Source organism: Pseudopipra pipra, chromosome 7 (genome assembly GCF_036250125.1).
Source record: "Pseudopipra pipra isolate bDixPip1 chromosome 7, bDixPip1.hap1, whole genome shotgun sequence".
NCBI classification, from domain to species: Eukaryota; Metazoa; Chordata; class Aves; order Passeriformes; family Pipridae; genus Pseudopipra; species Pseudopipra pipra.
Genome location: NC_087555.1, coordinates 896,724 through 923,095, shown reverse-complemented (window position 1 = coordinate 923,095; position 26,372 = coordinate 896,724). Strand labels below are relative to the sequence as shown.

The 26,372-nt window shown below is 37.3% G+C and overlaps 1 protein-coding gene across 13 annotated transcripts in view; it reads left to right on the top strand.

Moving 5' to 3' along the window:
* The window catches only part of GULP1 (GULP PTB domain containing engulfment adaptor 1), a 151,988-nt gene that overhangs the window by 70,435 nt on the left and 55,181 nt on the right, over positions 1-26,372 (top strand). For all 13 annotated transcript variants that reach the window (XM_064660158.1, XM_064660159.1, XM_064660157.1 and 10 more), the window contains 2 exons: positions 2,498-2,586; positions 14,687-14,748. In XM_064660158.1, coding sequence (XP_064516228.1) covers positions 2,559-2,586; positions 14,687-14,748 — 90 coding nt within the window. In that variant the 5' untranslated portion in view covers positions 2,498-2,558. The remainder of the gene's footprint in view (positions 1-2,497; positions 2,587-14,686; positions 14,749-26,372) is intronic.

Genomic DNA, 26,372 nt, shown 5'->3' with positions numbered 1-26,372 from the left:
AGAACAGCTTGCTTGCTCCTGATAGTTTTATTCCTCATCTGTTGGAATATCATGAGCAAATATTGTGCAGATATATCCAACTATAAATGTGCTTTTCTGATTGAAAACTCAGAAGTGCTGCTTACAGCACTCTGATTGCACCCTCTTACCCCAAGCTCAACTGAGGAGATTGAACTTAACCTTGTGATGCTTGGGTTGGTCTTCTTTAAATAGCAAATATTTAAATGGGACATTTAACCATCTGCTTTTTTGGCATCTGAGAGGCTGATAAGGTTCTTTATGTTAGAGTTTGAGGGAAGTTTAAATGCAGTTGCCTGCAGCCAGTTCTATTTCCCTGTTTCATAGCATTTTCTGTGTGAAGTGGAAGTGGAAAACACTGATTAATTGTTTTGATACTATTTGTTGTCCAAACCACATTCGTAACTTGTTCTATTGATGTTTTGTTGGAACTGAAATTACGAACACACTTTTGGCAAATACTCTCCGTTTTTAGCTAAGTGGTCCATAAATTTTGGCTTTTACTAGTGTAGATTGCTTTAATGGTAATATATCCTTGTTCACCAGGAAGAAACATATGCTCACTTACACTTTATTTTAAACAAAATACTTGAGTGGTGATCTCTGCAGACGTGGCCAGCCAGCAGCCCGGTGATGTGTGCACAGAGTTGCTATTTAGAAGATTCTCTATGCAGTAAACCATCTCAAATATGTTCCTTAGTAGTCTCTTGGATGAGATAGCAATACACCAAGAAAAAAAAGCTTTCTGAAAGAGGACATGTCATGATCCCATCGTGGAAAGAACTAAAGCCTTTGGTCCAGTGCTTGTAAGGCAACTGCTGGAGGTATCTGAGAGAGGAAAGCAAGCTCTTTTTGCTCAAAACTGGGTGTGACAGTTCATGAAGAAGGTGAACAGCCTTCTGCCACTGCTTGTATTTGTTAAATTTATCTAATAGGCTGCCTGTGTTCCTTGTGAACCAGTAAGTTAACACACTTGCACTTGTTTGAAAAGCTGTGGTTCTGATGTTCTGCACTGCTTGTTACTTCATTTAAACTGAATTAATTATCCTCACTTACACTGGTGAAAGTCCTATTCCGTGCCTTCCCTGTGAGGAGAACTCCTCTGCATTGGCAGCTTTTGGTGAAACTAATACTTCTTGGAACTACCCCAGGAATGCCGCTGTGCGTTCCAGGGATGCTGCTAAAACCAGTCCTAGGACTTCAGAGCCCTCAGGAGTGTCTTCTGCTTTCAGTGACCTCTGTGTATCCACAGTTTCCCTTATATCACTGGGAAGAGTGAGGGCTGGCCCCAGGAATGGCTGTGGGAGTGTGTAAGGCTTCTGCAGTCTTTAGCTACACTGTTATGTAGTGAACCAAATGCATAGTGTGTGGACTCTGTATTGAAATAATGAGATGGAAATGAGGTGGAAAACTTCTACCTGTACTTATTGCATGGTATTCTCCCTTCTCAAGTGCTCAGTAAAAGCTGTAAAACAAAAATGATCTGGTACCTGTACTTTAAAGGGCAAGTGGTTGGTTGCACATCGAGGATCCTCTGCCAGTTTAGGTGAACAGGGATTATTCTTTCATTCCCACAGGACTGTATGGAAAGGAAGTCCTGCCACAGCAGTGAGTACTTGAAAATCAAATGGAGGTTTTGGTGGGGTTTTTTTTTCAGCTGTAATTGCCCACATCTTCCAATCTGAGAAATATATACTTGGAAATTGGGATATAATTGCCTTAATTGCTATTGAACTTAATTACTTGAAAATGATGGTCAAGCACCACAAGAAGCATTCATGAGCTGCATAAAGTATCTTAAATGAATTTGTCAGTCATCTGGGTGCTGAAATTTGAAATACTGGCTTAGGTTTTGTTTTTTTCAAAGCAAAGGTAACGTTCCAACTGATTTCCAAAGACAATCTGATAGCAAGTGCTTTGATTTTCTTTTTTTTTTATCCTCCCTTTCCTCCCCACCTCTTTTTTGTTTCCTTTGACTGGACTGCTTGGAGAGAAGAGAAAGGAAGGGCAGTGATGCAGCTTTTGGCTGGAAGATCTGAGCAGGATGAAAAGCAGTGGTGGGAGTATCTTTACAAGTAGTTGCACAAGGAAAGTCTTTACTATGGGATTGGGGTGGTTTTTACAGCTTAAGATGTACTGAATGTTGTATTTTTGGCTGTGAAATGTTGGTGAAGAATAAAATTATAGGATAATATTGTGAATCAAAAATTAAGGTAAGAATACAAGTGTATCAGGTTTTTTAAGTGAAGAAAATACAGAAATTACTGTCCACTCTGATGTAAATGGAGCAAGAAGGTAATAGCCCTGATAGAAGGCAATTTTTTCAGTATTGAATCCTCAGCAAAGCACACCTCCCTTTTATTTCTCACAATTATTTCAGAATTCTTAAGGTCATTTGCTTTGTCTTTAATGTGAAGATAATGAGAACTTCAAATACAATAATGGAGTTTTCTATTTTCCTGTGTGTTTTGTTCTGCAGGTTAAAGTGGGGAGGGAAAAACCAAACCCAGAAGCATCATTGACTGGATAGATTTTTCAACATGAATCGTGCTTTTAGCAGAAAGAAAGGTAAGTAATTTAGCTTATATTCCCTGGAGACATAAATGCCCTGTAAAAATTCTTTAGAATATTAAGAATTATACAAGGAAGCACTTAGTAATTGCACTGAATTAACTAGGTAGGAACAAGCAGCCTTCCATAAGATGTACAGAGCAAAGGATTCTTGAGTGGCAGTTACAGAGATTTCTGAACTCTAAAGCTTATGTTGAATTTCAGTTTGGGGGGTTTTTTTGTTGCAAGATGTGTGTACACACACACACACATGTAAATATATTTATGGAATACATTCACTTTTTTCTTTTTTTGCCGAAGGACGTGCTGGAGGGTTTTAGAACTTCCAAAGTGTTGGTGACTTCTGTATTATATATATTCAATGGATTCTTATTCTTGGAGAAGATATTTTAGAAAACTGTGTTTAATATACCTGAAATATCTCATGCAGCAGGATGTTTCTTAACTTTAAGAAGCTATTCTCCATTTGTGACAATCTGAAATTGTATGATTTCCAAAAGAATATTGAGCCAATAAATAGTCAGAGTTTTATATATGTTGCTCCTCTGGCTTGCTTATTCTCTTTTCATGGTCTATTTATGATTAAACTTAAGTCCTTAGATGGAGCATCAGAGATGCAGCTGTTTTTTACTGACAGCTTTACTGCTATTTTTCTCATTTGTTTGTAAGGTAGAAAATACTCAGCATTCATCCCTTTATTTTTTTTTTATATTTTCTTCTAAAGATCACTGAGTGTGATACACACTGAGCTGAAGCCCCTGTGTTAATAACTAGGTGTAACCTCAGTGGGACTAAGTGTAAATATTTTTGCTTATGTAAAAAGACTTTCTGCTTTGGCATGGATGTCAAAGCTGGAAATCAAAGGAACCTGCCCTCCCTTAGAACAACGTGCAATGGCAGCACTCCCCCTCGTGTAGTACATCTCTTTTTTAAAGCCAGATAAATCAAGGGAAGGGAAGCCCAGAATGTCAGCAGGTGTTGGAAAAGGCAGATACACTTATTCCCAAAGGATACAGAACAGGATGAAAGATCATTTAATACCCCAGCAGCACAAAGAAATAAGTTAAATCCACAGCCTGTGCTCTTCTCTGCTGTATTTCCTTGTGTTGGTGTTTGTAACACCTCTGCCAAGGGAGCTGTAGCTCCCAGCTGCCAAGCTTCTTCCAGATCATCTGAGAGACCATTTCCAATATTTCTTTTTAATTCTCGATTGATTTATCTGGGAAAGAAACTTGAGGTGTGTAGGTTGTTTTATCTAGGAGACCCTATAACTTTTTTTCCTTTTTTTTTTTCCTAATTCCCTCTGATAACGTTTGAAACTCAGCCTTCCATGTTTCACAAACAGACCAGTTGTGTTTTATGGTATATTCCCTCAGTGTTTTCACTTGCACTCAGAGCACTAAAATGCTCTTTCACTATTTCTTATTGCCCTTTGCAGTGTCTGCATCGTGCCTTTATGGTCCAATTGTGAAGCTGTATCCTCAGTTTTCTGGGATCGTTTGAAGGCTCTGGATTCATTCCTTTGTTTTCATTTCTTCGTGACAAAGTTCTTACTGACCTTACCTAAATTTTTGGAATTTCGTTGTATTCAAGGGCATTTGCATTGTTGTTCAGTCAATTTGGTGTGCTGTTCTCTTTATCCCAATTAAAAAAAAAAAAAAAAAACATCATATAAAAGCTGCCAGGCACAATGAAATGCAATTATTGTGGATTCTTGGTAATGATTCAGACCCTGAACAGCCAGAAGAATTGAATCCTGTCATCTGCTTATTTTACTCATAGAGATGCACATGACATTTCCATTCTCATATCCTAAGGAAAATCCAAATTTCAGTTAAGCAATTGCCAAGAATAAGTGAAAACTACATATTTTTCATGCCAATTGAAGTTCAGAAGAGCTTGGCTCTATCAATGTTCATGTCTAATAACTGCCTTTAAGAACAGGTTCAAACAGGTGCTGAACTTCCTTTGTTGTATTTGATTTTCCTTCCAGACCTCAGAGTACAACAATTTCCATATCTGTGCTTAGTGGAGTTAATTGTGGGTTTATTCTGCCCACAAGAGCCTGGATGGTTTGAGGAGTTGCCTATGGGAATGCTCTTGATTTCTCAAGCAGTTCTGTCTAAATCCAAACCACTCTCTGGGCTGCTGTGCTGGGAGGGTTTTTGCAAAGTCCAGGTTCACACCACCCTGTTACCCTGGAGCTACAAAAGCAATGGTTTCAAATATACAGGATTGTGAGGGGCATTTAAGTAGAGGTAGAGGTGGTACTTTCATAACAGCCACGTCTAAATTGTGCAGATTTATAGAATAAATGTCCCCTAATGTTCATTTTCATGGTCAGTCTATATGAGTTTTTTAATGTGATCCATATAGAGGAGATAGTTCCTAGTTCCACAGCTCCTTATCTTTTTGCACGGGACAAGCTGGTGGCTGAAGTGACTTGGACTGTGCTGTACCTGCTGACGAGTTCTTGTGCCACCAAGAACAAAACTTTCCTCTTAAATGTTCAGTAAATTATATAATTGACAAACACTGGTAAACAGAGAAAGAAGAGAAGCACTAAAATCAAGGTTTCTTTCTTTTTCTTTCTTTCCTTTTTTTAAATTATTTTTATTTTTTTTTTAATTTTTAATTGTGCTTTCACGAAAGAATTGCAATGAAATGTGAGTTGCTAGGAGTGGAAGGGAGCTCTTTTTAAAATTAGCCTTGATTCTTTACATGCAAAAGTTTCCCCTAGATATGTGACATGGAGTGTTTGCTGGGAGATCTGTGTTGTGGGAACAGCAGGTTTGGCATAAATCTTTAGAGCACAGACCCTCCACTTTCAGTATTACCAGGACATCATTTTGCAGCAAAGTTTTTTACTACAAATATCGTATCTAGAACTAGTACTCAGTGTAAGTTTATTTTTGAGGGTCATAGCCACTTACCTGACAAGGTGCTAAGTGCTCTGGCCTTAAAAAGTTGGTGCAGCCTGAGATTTCACACAAAGCAGGACTAACACGGACAGTTTATATTTCCCCTTTAACTGTTTTTACTTTCCTGATAACCATTTTAGTTGAAGGCTTAATTGATATGCTTAAATCTCAAATTGAATAAAATCAAGCTGTCTGTCTTTCATCCTAATAACAGCAACGAAAAATGTAAAGTTTAAACCAATTCAGCTTGTTTCAGGAAGTACTTAAACAAGTAATCATAAATATATGGAATCTTTTAGCAGTCCATGTTGTGATATCTGTTCTCATCTGTTACCCGTGAGCTTGTATAACAGGGAAACAAACTTTATGAACTTATACTAAAAAAAAAGATGATTTCAGGTTTAAAGCTGACATCAGCACCTGCTGAAGTTGCACGTTTCAATATGAAAAAAACTTAGTTCAAAGCAACATAGCCCCTCTGTTGACTTCAATACAGGCTGGCTGGACTGAAAAATACCTGTTAAGGAGAAAATTGTCCGTTGCAGATTTATTATATGACTGTACAAATTGTACAAAACCAAACGTTGTTTCTCATTCATTGAGCAATGAGTGCAGTAAACTCCATTGAAAAGATAGATTATCTTTTTTTTTTTAAGGATCTCTTTCCTTCTCCCACAAAACCAAATTGACGAACAACCTTAAGGTATGTTCTTGTTGCTTTCCTGTTATGATAGAGGTTGTGAAAACATTTCTCTACCTACCACAGCATCGTGAGCTTGCTTTTGTACGTGAGCCATGTTTGGGTCACGAGGTTTGAAGAGTCCTCTTTATTTTTCATTTAATTTTTCCCTTAAGGTCAGGTGTGGCATCATTCTCACTTTGAAATGCTGTAGTGGAAAAAGTCTGTAGTGCAGATGGAGATCAGTTCAAAATATGTGTACATCTTGAGAAATTCAGTCTCTCTTTTAAGTAGCTTAGGGATATTATTGTAATTATTAAAGTAATTCTCCTGTAAGAGGTGTTTGTAAATGCTATATTGTGACATAATTTTTTTCTTATTCTTAGTGTGTTTGTATCTAAACTGAATAACCTGTTTGTCCTTAATTTATATGTGATTGTCTGATGTGATTTATTTGCATAAACAAAACAGAGAACATTAACTATGGGGGTTTTGTTTTGCTTATGTTTTTTAATGAATGGAAGTGCCTCTCACGGATGCATTTGGCACATTTTAATGATTCTGCATCCTTCCATTCAAAGCCATTAGTTTAAGGACTGGTGCATATGGGTAAACAAAAATTAACTAGTATTTGTTGGCTTCTACCTCATCAGAAATGTGAAAGAAAACTACTGTTCCTTCTAGACAAAGGCATATCTAAATAGGAAATTACTATCATCCAAACCTGCTGTGACCCAAAGATGGAAATTTTTTGAGTGACTCAAAATAGTGCCAAAATATAGGTATATATGTCTACTTTGGGCTAAATTTAGTACTGAATTACAATGTGTGAAGTCAGTGAGGTGGTGGAGGATGTAGCAGTTAAATTTAGTTTTTTCATTATTGCACATGGATGGTCCTCCTTCACCCCACAGTGAGTGTCGGCCTTAGTCTGCTTATTGCATGAAGTTCAATGTTGGTAGGAATCTAAATTTTCTGGGGTTAGTTTTCCATATGATAGCAGTTTGTAAGGTTGGTAATTGGTGCCAATTACCAGCCCACGAGATGTAGATGGTCTTTATAGTGCTAAATAGAATATACTGAAGTAATGGCCTGTTTTAAATCATGGGTTTCAGCAATAACATTTCTGTGCAATGGCTTTTTATGAGTCTCATTTATGGAAGTGCAGACAGATGCATTTAATGGGCAGGGGCTGACATATAAAAGCACTGCAATCAAAGGTTATAGGATGCTCTTTTATGTGAATGGCCTGGCTATAATATGATCTTTGTTTTTATTATAAACATATGCTGCATTCCAGAGATGACAAATGTTTTATTTTTTCTCTGAATGAGCAGACAACAGGTGAAGGCCCAAAAGAGTGATGGGGATAAGTGCAGTCCTAAAGTAAATTATTTCATCCTGTCAGAAAGTATATTTCACATCAGGGATTTAAGCAAACAGGTTATTCCACATTATGAATAGTGATAAAAATCATTGAGCAGGTGCTCACACAATGCTAAAGGCATGTAGGTAGTCACAATTTTCCAGATTGTGGTCTTCAGATGTTCCTCTGATTGCACTTCATCCTTTCATAGGGGAACTCATTGCCTTCCAGGAGAAAAAAGAAAAGAAAAGGAAAAAAAGAAAAGAAAAGAAACAAGAAAAAACAAACCAAAACCCCCAAAACAAACAAACAACAACAACAACAAAAAACAAAAACAAAAAAACCCACACAACAAAAAACCACAACCAAAAAAACAAAAACCAAGACTAGGTCTAAATCTCCTTCTCTGCCCCCACCTCAAAAAAGCTGCTGCTTGATGTTTGTAGGATTATTTTCTTTTAATAAGAATTTTTTGGAGATCAAAGTCTGGTGGAAAAAGATGGTACTTTTTTGTCTCACTTGTCCCAAAAACCTTCTTACTTTTGTAATATCTCCACAAAGAGGTCTTGTGTGTTCCAAATACTGCTCTTAGGGTTTCTAAATACGGGGTCATGTGGAAAACCAGTATTCAGAAACCAAGTCCCTTTTTTGGATTGATTTCTGAAGATGGTTTTTTTAGGTATCATCTGTACTGTTATATTGTTCTCCTTAGGCTATGGGGCACCCTTTCAAATGTGCCAGCAAGGACACTTGCAGGGTTACCATCCTCATTTGGCAAGGACCAAATGGTATTCTGGGGGTGGGAAAAGGAAGTAGTTAGTCCTGCAGCGTGTGTTTGCAAACATTTTTATGCAACCGTACATATATTTATGGTGGTATATTTACATTCTGAAAGCAGAAGAGACAGCTCTAATTGCTTAGGAAATAAATGATTACAGTATGTCTTCAGAGGAGGCAAATGAGGAGTGTGCTTTGGAAACATTTTCCAAAGGATTCCTGTTGGCTTTCTGCAGCTAAGCCTGATTTTCCTTTTCCTTTTCCTTTTCCTTTTCCTTTTCCTTTTCCTTTTCCTTTTCCTTTTCCTTTTCCTTTTCCTTTTCCTTTTCCTTTTCCTTTTCCTTTTCCTTTTCCTTTTCCTCTCCCTCTCCCTCTCCCTCTCCCTCTCCCTCTCCCTTCCCTACCTTCCCAAACCTTCCCTTCCCTTTCCCATGAATAATAATAATAATAATTTCCTGTTGCCTACTTTATCTGTGTTATCTTCAAAAAAGTATTGCAGAAGTAATCTTATCTATTGCCTGCTTTAAAGAATATTCTCAGCAGGTTAATAATGATATTTACAACAGGAACTATTTGTTACTTCTGCAAAATCTAAGGAGCTCCTTTCCAGGTTTCGTAGGGATTTGTCTTATAAAGGTGTTGGAAAATTGCAAAGAACATCCAAAATAGGACACTTAGGAAAATATTGTTGTGTGAAATGCAACCATTTGGGTGTACCTTAGTCACAGAAGCAAGAGGAAGCTACAGATGTGCATACTGTAGTTGTTCTGACTGGTTGCTCTTTTCTTTTCTTTCCACTTTGCACTTTAAAAAGCTCCAGTTAATCTTCTCTGTTACACTATTTCAATATTCTGCAATTAAAAAATTAAAATTATATCTTAACTGTACCTCTATTTTGCTGCACCTATGTTGTGTTCTTACTGTAACAGTAAGTTCTTCAAAAACTTGCCTTTTAAATATTTTTTACAAGTTTAATTGATACTCCTCCAAATTTATTTATTGGAACAATTCACTGAACTCTTGACTACAAAAGTGAAAGGTGGAGTTGGAGGTTTGATCTCTACATACTTCTTAGTAAAACTTGTGAAAATGCAATCACTTAAATTATGTTATGCCAGTAATCTCTTTTTTTCAACTTCAACCAGAAGCTTTCTTGTGGCAAGAAGACCTGGGAGGTTAGAAGCTAAATAGCTCAGATTTATTTTTCTTGCTTTCCCCTTTGATTTAGGAAGCTGAACTTGTTAAAACCTCTTAACATCAACAAATGAGAAGCGTGAAAGCAAAGATTTGCTAATCACTGCACTAACATATTATTTTCATCCTATTTTCCTTTCTTGTCAAAACCTACATGCTAGCATCCACTTCTTAAAAATATACAGCATAAAATGTGTAGGTTATGCAGCAAATGTTAGTGTTGGAGGAAATGCAAATACAAGGCTTGTTTTAATTTTGCAACTGTGCCAACCCAGCTTTCTATGGTACCGTTTTGCAATTGTAGCAATCAGCTTTTTAAAACCCTTCATCAGGTCCTCAATACTATTAGAGAAGGACACAGAAAGGCAAAACATTCTGCAAAGATCACTCTGCTCTAGGGAGATACAGCTCATGGCTTGGCAAAGAATAAATACATCTCCAAAGAACATTTTATGTCTGGGGAAAAAAAAAAAAAAAAAAAAAAAGAAGAAAAGAAAAAGAAATAACAAAAGTAACTATTTTTGAACTATGTATATTAACGGATTTTTTCTCTATATGTGTCTAGGAAAGAATTTGCCATAATTTCAATTGCTTAATCATAGTAACCTGGTAATAACTTTAATAAATTAGTGCTATTAGACACCCAGACTTTACTCAGTCATTCCTCTAGGAGGTGGCTGGAACAAATGCTACAGATGAACTAGGTAATAACTCAGGTATATTTATATTTGTTAATAGTATTTAGGTATTACATTCTGATGAAAACCCGGGTATCAAGCATTAAGTCTCACAGCTCAGCCTATCAGTTCATCTCTAGCCTGCAGTAATCAAGACAGATTCTACCTTGTTGTCTGACCAGCTTTAAGTGAGGCTTGTGGGAACCCACCTCTTTCTGCTGCAGTGCACAGTAAAGGAAATGATTTAGAAGGGTGACAGTTCTTTTATGTCCCATGGTGAAGGTTTTCTTTACGGAAAAAGAAATAATCCAGGAAAAATTAAAGGTATAGGTACATATATACACACACTGAAGCAAAAAAGCTGTTTGTTCCCCGGGGCAGTAATACCCAGATACACTGATCTCGTGGGATGAGCTCTCCTTCAGGAGAGTGTTGTTAGACTGATTTGTCACATAAGATCTTTTTTCCATAGCAAGTTTTGTAAAACAGGAAGAAAAGACACTTTCATGATGTTAGCAAGAAAAACATTCATTGATGTCAAAGAGATTTTGATTCTGTAAAGAATAAAGGCTTTAGTTTCTACCTTCTAGATACCACTGTATTTTCACCATGGCACTGAAAAAAAGGACACATCGGTGTCCTTTCTCTGTTCATCATGTTAAGTGAGTGGCCACTAGGTCTCATATGCTTTGATAAATGCTTTAGAAACGTTAATTAATTAATGTTAATTAATTAATAATGAGAGGGGGCTTTAGGGAGGCAGTTAACTGAAACTGCAGTGTGAACATTCCACTCTATAATCTCTCTGGGCAGTCACAGGCAGAGAAATTAATCTCAAAGGGAGAACAATTTCTTGGCACTGTTATCTCTTTCCTTTTTGGTAGATAAATGGTCAGCTGGGCTGTTACCTAACCTAATGTTATCCTCCTCTGAGTGCAGCACAGTTGGGCTGGATACTTTATGAAGTCCCCAAGCCTGGTGACTCCAGCGTGTGATTTGTCAGTGAGTGATTTGTCAGCACGTTCCTCTTCCCCAGCTCTCCAGAGGCTTCTGGAATTGCTCACACCTGGGGCTCCCTGCTTGTGTGATGACCAAGCATTTGATATGAAATGCAGATTTAGAGTGGAAAGGGGCTGAAGGGGGGTTAGAAAGGAGTGAAGTCTCGATTCTGAGCAGCACCAATCCTCTGACCGTGGAAGTGCCCCTCCTGCTGCCTCCACCCTTGCAATCCAGTCTGTCAAAGCCAGGGTTAATTTGATGGAGTTTTCCCACTGCCCTGAGCAGACTAGTGTGTGCTGGCAGGGGCAAAACCTGAGAAGTTCTCACCCAAGTCAAATTCTCTTAAAAACTAGGTGGGCTGCTGTGCTGCTGCTCCAGGGGCTCTCTCAAAGCCTGTTAGCACACCATGCATGGGAAGAGGTGCTGTGTGCAGACTGCAACCAGGATTACTAATTCTGCTTAAGCAGGGCTGTGGCTTATCCTGTGCCCTTGAAATCTGAATAATGACCCTTTTCTACATCTCCTGTGCCACGCAGCACCCGGATTCTTTGGCAAAACCACCACATGTTTAGGCTTTTACTTCTTAGAATTTCTGATACCTCATTCAAGCTAAGCTCCACGTAGGTTTTGATGGACTCTGGATGGCTCAAACTTATAATTCTCAAAAAAAAATCTGGGCTCTTGTTTAAACTTTAATGTGAATGCAAAGGCAACCTAGGTTAAGAGCTTCAGACAAAATCTAAAATAACTGGTTTTCACCCAGCGTGATAGCATGAATCTCTTTTCACTTTCTGCTACTGCTAACGTTAGATGCATGTGGTTGTCAAGTTTGGTTTTGTCTAAGTTTTTGGCCCTTTCTTTAGGACTTATGGTTTTATTTACTGTTAAGTGCCTAGAACTCCTGGTGCTCTGTAACTAATAAAACAATAATATGAACTGTGCTTTTCATTGTAAGGTTTCATATTTTGTTTGTTGCTTCGGAATGAATAATTAAACATTAAGCTGTGAAAACCCTTTAAAAATTAAATTAAAAAGTGAGGAACCATGAAAACCACAAGCCACATCTACATCAGGTATTTAAACAAGTATCTGTTTTATAGGTTTTCTTTTTTCATGTTTTTCTGGTTTATTAGAAGCAAAATGTCTGGTATTTCTCAACTGCTGTGAAATCAAACTAATTTTAAGCAGTATTTCAAACAGTTGCTGAGGGTGGTGCAAGTCCAAAATCAGAACTTACAATTCAGAAGGAAACGCTGGTAATGACCTTCCTTGTAATAACCTGATTTTTTGCATGTCTTTGCTACCCCCGTGAATTTTGCCTTATATTGATTTTGTTCAGTGTTAAGAGTTCTATCAGAATTGCCACCACTGCAATAATTACTTGCCTCTAGGAAATGGGCTTCTAGTGGAAAACTTTATGTCTCAATGTCTGCAGATCTCCATCTGGATGTTGGAAATGCTGGTTGCTGGCTCACTGTTTTAGTCAGCAGCACAAGACATCGTAAAATCCAGGCATCTTTTTGCTGCCCTGCTGAGTTACTGATTTCCTTTTGAGCTGAGAGTGCTCATCCGTATTTCCTAACCTTCCTCCTAACTTAGGGTTGCCAAGAGCTGTGGCAACACTTGCCTGGCAGTGTTATTCCCAGCTGGAATCCCTCTAACATTACAGTTGGAGTTTGATGGGCAACTTGATGATTTCACAGAAGCGTTTAAAGTCAGGCTTTGTACCTATTAAGAGCACTGGAAAGATTACCAGATGCTTAAGACCAGCATTTCACACTTGGTTCCCAAACTAATAATTTTTTTTCGGATTTGAACTTGCCCTGCTCGGGGATGGGAAGAAGGAAGAAGGAAACATTTGCAAGGAATAGTTAGTGTCACTGGTGCCTGTCTAATCAATTGTCTCCTTATAAAATTGCTTTAGAAGCTACAGCCCGTTCACTTGTTTGTGTCAGTACTGGGCATGAAATAAATGGAGCAGCTTTTGATATCATGTTCAAATAGAGATCAGGTTTCAGGTCTTAAAATACTCTGGGAAATGAGTTCTTGGTTCTGGCATTCCAATCACAGGCCACAAATGAAAGGAAGAGCCACTTCAGTGCATAACTGTACTCCTGGGTGCTGCTGAATGGACAAATCATTCTTCCTTAATTAAGAAGTGATAATATCACTCTTCAGTAATGGAGCTGAACCTTACTGTCATCTGGAATGAAATTTGCTTAAAGGCAAGACATCTCCCCCAGCTTTGCTCTTCTGACCCTGTCAGAGTGGTGACTGTGGTGAAAATCTTGTTTTAACAGTTTTCTTCCTTCTGTATATGCTAAAATATTTTGTTGTTGCTTCAGTGTCAATAAGTGCCACGGCTTTTGCTCTTCAATGGTTTGAAGTGAAAAAGGATTTTATTGTTCTTATGTATAAGTAACAAAAAAGTTAGTAATTGCTCAAACTGCAATTCCCAATAAAGGCAAAGGGAACTGTCTGTGAATATCCAAGGGTAGAACTTTGCTTTAGGCTATTACTCTGTTACTTAATTCAATAAAGTTCCAGATTTGTGACTTTTAATTCATGCTAATTTAAAACAGGATGCTCTCAAATTAGAAAATGCTACTAAATATTCAGTGTGTTCTATATAAAATACTACTTGGTGTTACAGAATCTCTCGTGAGGGTGGTAATGCAATTTAGTATTTTGGAATATATTTTATTTTTTCTTAAACACTCTCAAATGAGAGAACTTTAAAAAAAAACTTTTCTAGACTTGTAATAAAAAGAAGCTTTTTCTAGCATTTGGAATTCCACCTTAAGTTATGTAGAACATTCAGAAAGGGCATTCAAATAAGGAGGGAAGAGTATTTGATGAATAATTACAGAATCTCATGTCACCATATGAAACATCCAGTGGGAAAAGTAAGAGAATAGCACAGTCTTGTGGTGCGAAAATTAAAGAGAAGTAAACAAATTTATTTAAGGTATGTAAGAAAAGATTAAAGAAAATCTGAACTTGTGAATCAGTGAATCTGATGTGCTTTCTCTTTCTTGTAAGGGCTTTTTCCTATCAGTTATAGCTTTGATAATTTTTCTTGTGTCTTGATAATTCACCCGAAAAAGCACATAATTCCTAAAAAAAAAAAGAGTCTTTAAAAGCACACCATAGAGTCAGTGCTTTAACCAACAGCAGGATGCAGAAAATACTGATCAGAAGCAGGAACAGCAAACGACCTTTGGCCAATAAATACATTTGGGGGGAGGAGTTGGAATTCTTATGTTAAATTAAGTCGCTTAAAATGGAGAATGTGCCCAAGAGAAATAACTAAGTTCTTTCATCTAATGTTTGGGAAGGTGTGAGATATCTCCCTCCAGTAGTTATTTACTGCATACATACTTTTCAGAGGAGGGTGGTTGTTATTTTCCAGATGGATACTATTATAGTTAAATTAACAATTGAATAACCTATTCAGTGCCTCTTTTATTTTGCTTTTCTGTAGACAAGACATGGATGCACACTCCTGAAGCCTTATCAAAGCATTATATTCCCTATAATGCAAAGGTAAGAAAATATGAAATTATATTCTCCTCATGCTTTCAGAAGGCAGTACATTCTATCTTGTTTTTAATTTGAAAACTGCAGAGACACGATTTTGCCAAATGACACATTGAAGAAAAACTTAGTAAATGTCTGGTTTGCAGGTCTCCTATTTTTAATGACCAATTGATCTTTGTTCTGAATGTGATGGCTTTCTGGAGAGCAAATCAGTTTTCCTCTTCTGCTCGATGCTGTTTCCTTTTAATGGATGCTAAATGGATGGAAATTTTGAGTGCAAAGGAATTTAGCATCAGGCTGCACGCTTACAGTACTTTAAAAATTAAAATTAATGGCAGAAACTTCTTTTGAACAATAGCAAAGGCAATGAATAACGATCCTAACTGCTGGATATATGGAAATGTCAAATACTCGGGAAATGTGGTGGAATAATAATGGCATTCTTGCATAGTAAAACCAGAAGTCTTACTCATGTTTTCTTATCTCAATTACAACATAATTCTGCAATAGTGCTTCAATTTCTCTAATGACATCCGTTGACAGGAAATGCATCTTAGCTAAATAACAGCTTAGGAAATAGTTTGCTAAAAGGAGGAGGGAACATGCAGTAATCAGCATAACTCAGAGTAAACTGAGTAACCAGCTGTGACTTGCTGAAACTGCGAGGGTAATTCAATAAGATTCCATGGTGGTCTGTTCTGGATAAGGTCCTTCTGTGATCGGTGTTTCTTAATATAAAAACACAGTAACTAAAATAATCTTAGTAAGATTTTTATATTTTTTTAATGTTAAAAATGTTATTTCTTAATATGTACTTTAAAATATTATTTAAGAGGCCAGGAATCAGGTTCCTATATGAGTATTCCCTGCTGTTGTGTTTGCAATTTTCTTTTACTTAGTGTTGCCACAAAGCGAGCAGGAGTTTGGAGTGGAAATTTGAGTCTAGTTCAGTTCCTTGCCAGGGTTTGAACTTGTTTTTGTTCTGTGTGTCCTCAAACTGAATTTTTGACCAAAGAGTATATTACCATTTAACTGTGTAGCCTTGCCAGACACCTTGGCTTTATATTACATTTTCAGAGGGAGGATTACTTGCTGCGGTGACTGTGCCATCTGTTTTAACAGCAAGCTGAAGCTACGAGTTGGTTTTTTTAATGCACTGAACAATGTCTGCTCATTTGTGGTCTTTAAGAGGAAAAAAGAAACCTCCTTCATATTTCACATCTCGTTGTCTTGGTGAAGAACATATCTTGTGAGTAGGTGCAGGAAAAAAAATCAGAATAAAGAAAAGGGTGATAAGATGGTGGTAACTGTTGAAGCCACAGCATTAGCAACTTCTGGAGTAGAAGAAAGGGATAGAGAATTCCTGTCTAGAGGAAGTCTGTTCTCAGCCTGGTTAGAAGACTCCTGGTCCAGAAAAGGCTGATATGTGCCTAAGTGTCCTCTCCAGTTGTGCTCCTGTTTATTGTGGGTTCTGACCTTACAGGGCCTCCTTGAGCTCTCAGGTCTGTCAGAATAGTTGCAGGAGTCTGCAGTGCACTGTAGGATGTGTTGGGTTTGGTTTGGCTGGTTGGGGGTTGGTTTGTTTGTTTTTTAAGAAAGTTACCCTTTTTTTTTTTGTTGTTGTTGGATCACAGTAAAAAATTATTATTTAGAACTATCAGTTATTTGATTCAAAGCAAGCAAAAAATTGCTCTACTCTGTAACTGGGATTGTGAGGTACCCATACCCTTTTTTTTTTATGGACACCTGGAATAAATTTGCACAGCTTTTATGAGGTTAGCTGACATATGCAGACATTACTAAATCTAGATGATATTTCCACCTCAATCCTCAAGCACACTTCTCATTAAGTTTTGCAATATTTTTCATTTTAAGAGGAAAACACGTATCTGTTAGTACCTTATTTGGGTTTTGTAACGTTTTGATTTTAACTGAAATATCACATTGATTTCATAACTTGTAACTACACTGCGAAGTAATGATTAAAGACTCAGAAAGCACTCATAAAGCAAGTATTGAACAAGTCTCATTGATTTTTTTTTTTCTGAATATTCATATTGTTCCACTTCCAGTTCCATGACATTCTACTCCTGTATCTTCTCTATTTGTTGCGAGGAAAAGGCAACACTTTATCTGATTTATTTCAAAAGGTAATTGTGTGAGTGAAGAATGACATGTTCAGAAAATCAAATCAATTTGATGGAAAGCAATACCAGAGATGTTCTTTGTCCACGGGCAAGTGAGCTGTGTTCTGCTACAGAGTTTTCTGAATGCAGATTGCTGTGGGTGGAAAAGTGTTTTCTTCACAAGACACAAAAATCGTTTCTCTGACACTAATCTCCAGAGATGATCAGACAAAGGAGAGCTTAATGGGAAAGTGAGATTTTGTTGGTACCTAAGACATCTTTGGGAATTAAAGAAAGCTTGTTGATAAAACGCAGTTCGTAAGTTGACTGTTGTTAAAAAAAATCCTAACAAAGTTAACTGGAAATTAAAAGAACCCTGCAATACAGACAACTGCCCTTTTTTTTCTGCCAGTTGGAGAGGACTTTTTAATAGAGAATTAGTGATGTCTTGTTATCTCTTAGAACATACACCCTCAGGATGATTTATGTCGATAGTCCTCTTTGTGAGAAAACACGAGCAGAGTTGTTCCTTATGGCAGTAAAATCCGGGAGCCATGAGCCCCATAAGGGAACTCTTAAATATAAAAGCATCTTAATTCTCTCTCTCCTTTCCAATGCTCCTCATGGTGCTTGTTATTTTGAAATTTCCTGGCTTTGGCATTGTTTGGTGTATGGGGTAAGATGATGAGGGTTTGGGTGTCTTTGCTGTTTGTTTGGTTTTCTTTGATTTTTTTGTTTGGGATTTTTTGTGATTCTTTGTTTGGTTGGTTTCTGTTTGGTTGGGTTTTGTTTGGGTTTTTTGTTTGTTTTTTTGTTGTCATTGTTTTGTTTTTGTCATTGTTTTGGATTTGGTGCTTTTCGGTGTTTTGTTGGTTTGGGGATTTTTTTCCCCCAAATCTTGCTGATGTCCCTAGTCTTAGTCCTGTGGAAGGCATTGATAATGACTCCACATATTTCAGTACGCTCTGGATATGAAATCTTGTCTTACTGAAGCCAGAATTTTGACATCTGTTTGTGATCCTGTATTTTTATAACTATGTCACTCCAAATAAAAGCATGTTGGTCACACTTTTTTTTTCTTCCCAAAAAGATAGTTTAGAATCTTCATAGTATCAAAACTGGACTCATTCTGATGTAGTGGCATGGCAGTTTTAATGTTCCCAGAGAAGAGACATAAATAAATGCTGAGGCAACCCTAAACTTTTCTGTGTTAACTTTTTCTGTAATGTTCCTTAATTAAGAATAGATATTTGTGTTATTTTCCATACTGCAGGGAAAAAAGTTCTCTTTTGCTTTTAAGTTAGTTCTCTTGACTCGAGGCCTGCTTCCTTTCTGCAAAACAAAAGCGATCAAAGTGTGACTTTTATAACAGAGTCTGACTGCAACCTTAAAAGTGGCCTGGTTGTTGTCATCCCCTAACTGATAGAATCATAGAATCATAGAATCATAGAATCAGCTGGGTTGGAAGGGACCTCCAAGATCATCAAGTCCAACCCTTGATCCGCTACCACTGTGGTTACTAGACCGTGGCACTAAGTACCACCCTAAGCCTTTCTGCACATAAAAACTCGCCCAAACCAGCAATGTTTGCTGTGTCTCTCCGTAGTAATTGTGTATGTAATCCCCTTCATAGTTACATGTTTGTTTTTTTGACTTATATCAACTTTCCACACGCGGAGCTTTTCCCTTTGGCGGATCAGAGGCTCTGCTTTGCACGCCCGCTGTTTGCGTTGGCTGCTGCTGTCGGAGGGAGTCACAGCAGCTCTGGCCTTGCACCAGGCTGAGGAGCTGCTCTTCTGCATGACATGAGGGCAGTGTTGAACTCCAGGGAGTTTATTTTACCGAGAGATGTGACGTCTTTACATCCGCTTTAAAACTTACTTTACTGTCATGTGCATACTTATGATTCTCGACGTGGTTTAAATTTGAAACGTTAAAGTGAAATGAACAGGCACAAAAAAAAAAAAAAAATTAGAAATGGTTGGACTCAATCTTGGAAGTCATTTCCAACCAAAATGATTCTGTAATAAAAGACCTAGTACTATTAGTCTTCACTTCAGTACAATAAACAATTTATTTAGGTCTTCAACTTTGCGTAATTTCTTATTCCTTGTGCTTTTTTATCCCTGAAGAATGGCAGATAATGCTTTTCTGGACAAGATTCATAGGTCAAATGATGTAACCACTGTAGCAGAGCTCTAGGTGCAGTTATGTCTTTTGAATATCTGCATATCCCTGTCATTAGTGTACAGTATTGTCAAAGCCATGTTTTCACAACATAAACTGCACTTCCTCTAAAAAATTTTGTTGCTGCTGTAGCAATTCTCTTTTTCTATCCAGTCAGCTTATTACAGAATGTTCACGATTTTATGGCAGTAAAAATAATTAATGAAAAAATGTCAAAGAGAAAATTGTATGTGGCTTTTCCAAGATGCAAGGTACACAATTAATAATTACACCTGAAGTTCTGTGATGAGGTTAGATATAGCAAGATATTTTAAACAATACATGAAAATGCTGAAAATTAGAAACTAATGAAATAGAAGAGAGCATTACAAGAAATAATTTTCCTACATTTATTATGATTAGAATTAATAACTTAATACCAATTAACTTTCATTAGAGTATCAAAATGCCTTGGATGTGATCGTAATTACTTTAGTGTTTAAGCAGAAGAAAAATGGATATTGTGAAAACACCCAAATGAGATAGGAAAGCAGAAAATTGTAATTTTACATTGCAGTCATTAAACTTGGATCTCATTATACCAAAGATGAATAGTTGCATAGTTGGAATATAAAATATTTAAGAGTCTGCAACAAGTACTGTCGACAGACTTCTCTGCTTAGGTGAAATGGACCTGCCTGTTCTATCTTACTTTATGTGGGAGAGTGGAAAAGGGTAGGATTATATCCACAGATCTACAAAATAAATGACTGGGATGCAGAAGAATTGTATCTAAACTTTCAACAGTAACAAACATCATGTCACCCAAGTAGCTGCAGGAGGACAGCGGCATTTTAAGTGTTCAGCGTGAGTAGTTTCAGTTGCCATTTGTCTCGCTGGAAACCGGGGAATATTTCAGCCTCCTTAAAATCTGAACTTTTGTGATTTCCTCCGAAAGCTCGGTGGGGCACTGAGTGCTTTTGAAAAGCTGTCAGTCTGCACTGCCTGAGGTCAAACAGCCCATTTGTGAAGAGGCAAGAATCAAATCTGCACCTCCCGAATCTTGGTCCAATCTTTGGAGCACAAACCCAGCCCTCATTTCAACAGTGGGTCACTGTACAGGAATGGAAGCTGAATAATATTTGCAGACAAGTTTTACATCTCATCTGCATACGAATGCACACGGATTCAAGGATGGTGTGAAGGCACGCTGGGTATGTTGGGTGGCCCACAATGCCCTGACACATCAGCACGTCAGGATCAGTTTGCAGAATTCACAGGCTTGTGGTGTGTCTAGGCATTTGCACCTAGAGTTTCATCCTTCATGTCCATTTACCATTGCTGTGGAAAATGTGACTTGTCCACAGCTGGAGTACTGGCATCTTTTACAGCTGAACAATGACTGAGAAGTTTGGAAAAAATGTGCAGAATAGCAAGTGGTTTTGACTCATGTGTAGACTCTTTCCAGGTGTTTGTAGCCCTATGTCAGTGTAAAATACCCAGCTGCACAACTTCAGGCTCTGTAGATCATTATAACTCTCCAGAACATGATCTGCTTCAAGAAATAAAGGAAGTTTATTAGCAATTCCAGTTTTTCTTCCTTAAAATCCATTTGTGTATAATAATGCAAGAGAGCTTAGTATAATATGTGATGTTTCATTTCTTTTCCTCTCTCAGGAAAAGCAACCAATGTGTATTTCAGTGAAACGTCTTTGGTAGATTTTAGTAAAAAAAAAAATAAATTAAAAAGAGTTCATTTAAGTGTGAGATAAAACATAGCGATCATGTGGGTCAATACTTTATAAACTGCAGCTGAAAGACAAAACAGAAGCTTTTGATCTATTCTCCAGAGCTCTTGTCTTTTCTCAGGTTCTGCTTGACTCTTCATAAGCTCCATTTTCCTTGAAATTTCTAAGTACTGGGTGACATAACTTCAGTGTGAAACATTTGCAATGCAAGGAAGTGATGGAAGCTATAATTCCATGGCAAAAAATCAAAAATAGATCATACCAATTAATGGCAGTGTGTGGATCTGAGAAGTATTTTAAGTCCCTCTCTCAGTAATGTATTAAGGAGTATGTTAAAACTGTAATGCAGCAGGATGAAGGCAGAGCCCCCAGTCTGCATTGAAGTTGATCTTTAACCTACCACAACCCTGAGGTGTTCCCTATTTCAAGCAAGTTTTAGGATTCCTTTGTATCCAAGGAGTTTTTCTCTCACATATATTGCCTTCTCAACCATTCTCTTTAACACCCTGGCTGCCTAATTACAGTCCTTTTTCTTTATCTCTGATTTTGAGCAGTCTAAGTTTCAGTTCTCTTATCAAAGAAAAATTATTTTTTAACAGTTAAGAGCTTTAGACAATTTTTTTTTTGAACGTTCCAGAATCAGTCATTTGACACTCAGATATAATATCTAAAAACTACAACCTGGATTTGAAAATGCAAAGCTGCAAGAGATTTAGCTCATTGTTGGATTTTGAAACACCTTCAATTTTAGAAAAATGGAATTGCCCTAGTGGGATTGGTCTCTTCTCCGAGGTACCAAGTGACAGCACAAGAGGAAAAGGCCTCTAGTTGTGCCGGGGGATGTTGAGTTGGATGTTAGGGGAACTTTCTTCACTGGAAGGGTGGTCAGACATTAGAACAGGCTGTCCAGGGAAGTGGTGGAATCAGCATCCCTGAAAGCGTCCCAATAAATATGTGGGTGTGGCACCTGGGGAGATGGCTTCGCAGTGAACGTGGCAGCTCTGGGTTAACAGTTGCACTCCATGATCCTAAAGGCCCTTTCCAGCCTAAAGCATTCTAAGATTCAGTATCAAACACAGCATCTAAAGCATATTTCTAAAGATAACATGTCAACTAAAAGTTTGAAAGCAAGTTTTGAATGGTCACATTGCTGGCCTTCCCCAGCATCTGCCTCAAAAGAGTTGAGCAATGAGACTGTTGAGACAAAAGACTCAAAATCAAGGGTAAGCTTTGTAACAGCTTTAACAATGTAATTTTCTTATTCTTCAAAATCTTGTTCAAGCTCACAGGTTTGTCCAAACAGAATTAACTAAAGAAAAAAGAGTGTGCAAAGGAAAAGCATGGGAGCTCCAAAGACCTCAGGGTCAGCAAAGATTTGCTCAACTCTCCACATGCCTTTCAGTTCCTTCCCTGTCGCTGATATTTATTCCCCTGCCTCTTCTTAAATCTGCTTGAGGCTGCCAATTAGCCTCATTAGCATGCCCTCCAGGCTTCCCTCTGCACAGTTCTATTGCCATGTGAGCTGTCAGCTCTGAGAATGGGAGGTTTCTGTAAGGAGGCCTTTCAGCCTCTGGACTGTCCAGTGAGCTGCGTGTCTGACACTGGAATTAATTGGCTGTGGAGTTCAAACATCTGGATTATTGTGCTCGTAGGCTAGCTGGCCCACAGCTGCTTACAGGTTGTTTTGCTTTAAATCAGAATCAGGCCTGCAGATGAATTAACTCTTTCTCATCTCCCATATTTGTTTTTGACAGAGCTGAGTATTTCTCTTTGCTCAGCCTTTCCCTGTGTATGGAATGACTGCCTTCTTACATCTACTGTTAACAAAAAATCATTAGGACGCTTTTCCAAAATAAACTAGAAACAGAGCTGGTTTATAGAAAATCAGAGGACGGCACAACTTTTTAAACAGAAACTTCTACAAGGGCATAGAGTTTTAAAAACAAAAACAAGACTAGGAGAATCTGTCCAACAGCCAGGCTGTTCATCATTCAGGAAAATTTTCACATATATGATCTCCATGAGGATTCATCCTTAATAAACCATCGGACAAGCCACCAGCTGCAGTCTCTGACTTCATTAACTTTAATAAAATAGTAATGTACACCAGTCAGCTGTGGATCCTGGAGTGTAATGAATATTTCTCTCAGAAATGCCTCCTTCAGATTATTGTGATTCAGAAAGTGTAAAGCCAACCCTGGTCCATATTAAAAAACATTTTGAACTTTGAACATGAGGATTTTAGGTGAAATTCAATAGTGGAACTAGTCATTTCTGGTTTGGAATATTGCAAAGAAGAAATATTTGCATGAACTAATTTGTAAAGCTTTGTTAAAATGTTTGCATCGTAAAAATTATTATTTACCACTAAAAGGAAGTGTCTAAACCTTCATTTTTTTTCCCTTCTGTATAGTTTGACATAAGTAATATTTTCTTCATTCCCTTAAGGGAAATCAAATCTAGTAATTTCCCACTGTTTTCTGGTGGTTTTTTCAATTTGTTGCTGTAGTATTACTGAAAAGTGGGGAAAATGTAGAAACAAGGATGTCCATCAATCTTATATGTGTGGAACCACGAGTTGCATTTGAAGGAACAGATAATTTGAGCCACAGAGTGGAAAGGTCCCTAAACCCTCCCTTGTCCTGTTGCTGTAGCACTTGGTGCTTCTGAGGAGGCAGATGCCAGGAGAACAGGGATAAGTAACTCAGCAAATCACATTACTTAGACCTAAAAGATTAAATGGGAGGCAAAGCTTGTCTACTTATGAAAATAGGTTTACTGCTGAAAATATCCATTCAAGTCAGGAATGTGTCGGTCTTCCTAAGCCAGAATTTAGGGGCTGTGCCTCAACTTGCAGTTTATGAGGAATTGAGGACCTGCAACTATTAAAATCAGGCACCTTCTCAAAATGAAAAACCATTCAACAAAATTTTGTGTGCATTCTTAACGTTCAAATTAATTTTAAAAGCTTTTAAACCACTCATGGGTTTGGGGTTTGAGTTTAGGGTTTTGAAGAGAGGGAGGTGGGAAAGTTGGACCTTTTGACATGTTTGGAGTTTTTTTGTTATTTTCAAAATCAAAGATCACTCTGTTAATTTTATGCTGCTTATACCTTTTTATTCGTATTAGTTTTTGCTGTTTGATGCGTACAAGAAAGAATAGAGTTCAATGTTTTATATTGATTTTCAGCAGTAGCTTTCAGAGGTTCCAGCTGAAATTGTGCTGTGCATTTCCGAGAGGTTACTGCAATTTATCACAGTTCATTAGATCATAAATTCTTTGAAGCTAAGGGCTATCTTTTTGATGTTTGTACAGCCTCTAGAATAATGAGACTGAGGCTCTAGATGTGACCCTGATGCAAATAGTCAGAGATCAAAGCTCAGAATAAGCAGGCACCAGAAGACCTTGGATTTGGCTCTCATGAGCTTTCTTCTCAGATGGGATAATGCAATGATAATGCAGATAAGAAATGGGTGAGTTATTATCCTCAGTTTAAAGATAATGAAGGAAAGGAAGTAATGCTGAAGGTTTTCCGCATATCTGCCCCAAATCTGTTCTCACATCAGATCCCAAATTTTGAATTTTACTTCCATGCCTTGAGCTCAAGATTAAATGTGTTCTCCATACCTACTCTCTGAGTGGAAAGGATTAGGTTGCTATTTAAAGAGGACCCCAAATCCTTACATGAAGGTTTTTTAAATATACTGTTTTCTAATTCTATGTTCACCTAGTGATGTATCACTATAATGATCTACACTAGACTGATTTTACTAGTTCAGCAGCAGATTGAGGTCTTTTATTGGAAAGCATAATATTTTTTATGAAGTAAGAAGTGAAAGCCAAAGTAAGTGTCGGACTAATTGCCATAGTAAAATAATTTACATATTACTTTCCATCTCAGTTGTGTTCTCTTGAAGCAGTTCATCAACAGATGTCCATCACATCTGCTGATGGATCTCAGGCCATGCTAATAGTAGTTTTATTTAATATCTGACACTGTCAGGTTGAAGTAGTCGCTATTATATATTTTTGTATTTTGCTAAAATAATCATGCTAATAAAAAGAATTCAGTTTTCTAAGTTATACTGTGTAGCAGGAAGCACATATATTTAGGTAATGCTCTGCAAATTTGTTACATATTCAGAAAGGTAGCTTAAAGAGGCAATTCTTTCTGTTCCAAATATTATTTTAAAATAAATTACTCTTATCCTGGCTGGCTTTTGAAAAACCTCTGACATCAATATAGTTCAAGTGCCTGAAGGGCAGGGGTCGAATTATGGTGATCACACCTGTTTTACAGTTCTATTTCATGTGAGATTATGTGGAGAAAAGGCAATTTCTTCTACAAAATAGATTAGCGAGAGAGAATGTAGACAGGATCATAAAATAATAATCACTACTTGGCTATCCCAGTCAAATATTCTCTGAAAATTTCGGGGGGTATTCTGTGAATGTAGTAACTCAGAAGAACATCTACAGGTGTCATTTGTGTAAAATTATCAATACATTTAAAGTAGCAGATGGAGCTTAGGAAGTAGTTTCTAGGAGCAAGTTAAAAAAATTACATTTTTAGTTAGACACGTACTTTTTTTGGCTGCTTATACCAAAATATTGCTATTAATTTCTGTGTATATAGCACTTAGTTTAGCACATTCTTGTAATTATCCATCTGATTATGAATTACAATTCACATACTGACTCAGCATATTTCCCCACAAATATAAAAAAATTAGCCTCATTCTTGCTTTACGGATGAAGTGGTTCCCAGTATAGAAAATATACAGTTTAGGGGGGAAAAAAAAAAGAAAAAACAACAAAAAGGTAGTTCACACTTCATGTTCCTGTCCTTTAATACACCTCAGCACCCGTAGGTGTCCTGTGGTGTCTATTATCTTGCACATAGAATGTGTGTAGAAATCATTTGCTGCACACCAAAGGAGTTATAATACTAGAATTTAAGGAGCAGATTATCTTCTTGATAATCATAGCTTAAAAAAAAACAAAAACAAAAAAACAAAAACAAAAACAAAAACAAAAAACCAAACAAACAAACAAAAAACAAAACAAACAAACAAACAAACAAAAAAAACCAAAAAAAAAAACCAGATTGTCTTCAAAATTTGGGTTCCAGGAAAAAAAATACCAAAAGTCATATTAAACCTCTAGGTTGCTAAAGCACTAGCTCTCCACATTCACAGCTCTTTCTCCAGAATAACCATTTTCTGGTGTGCTGCTTGTCCTCTGTTTGACAGCCCATTGATTCTACGAATCAAGAATTAAAACAGGGGTCATTTATTCTAATTATGGTGCAGTAAGGCTCACAGTATTAAAAGTCCTGATGCAGTGCCCTTAAAATAGGCAATTTCTTATTTCACATTAAACTGGAAAAGGTCTTTAATAAACTTAGAGTCATGGATAATAGCTATTTGTTCCTATTACTGAGGCTATTTGTGTTTGAATGGGGGTTCCTAACTGTGACTTCTTCTGGTTTTTGTCCCACAGGAATTCCTGTTTCTGTGTTTATAATGTCATTGCATGTTGCCGTGGCAAAAGTGTGACAGTACAAGTTCAGCATTATCATGTTAGTCGA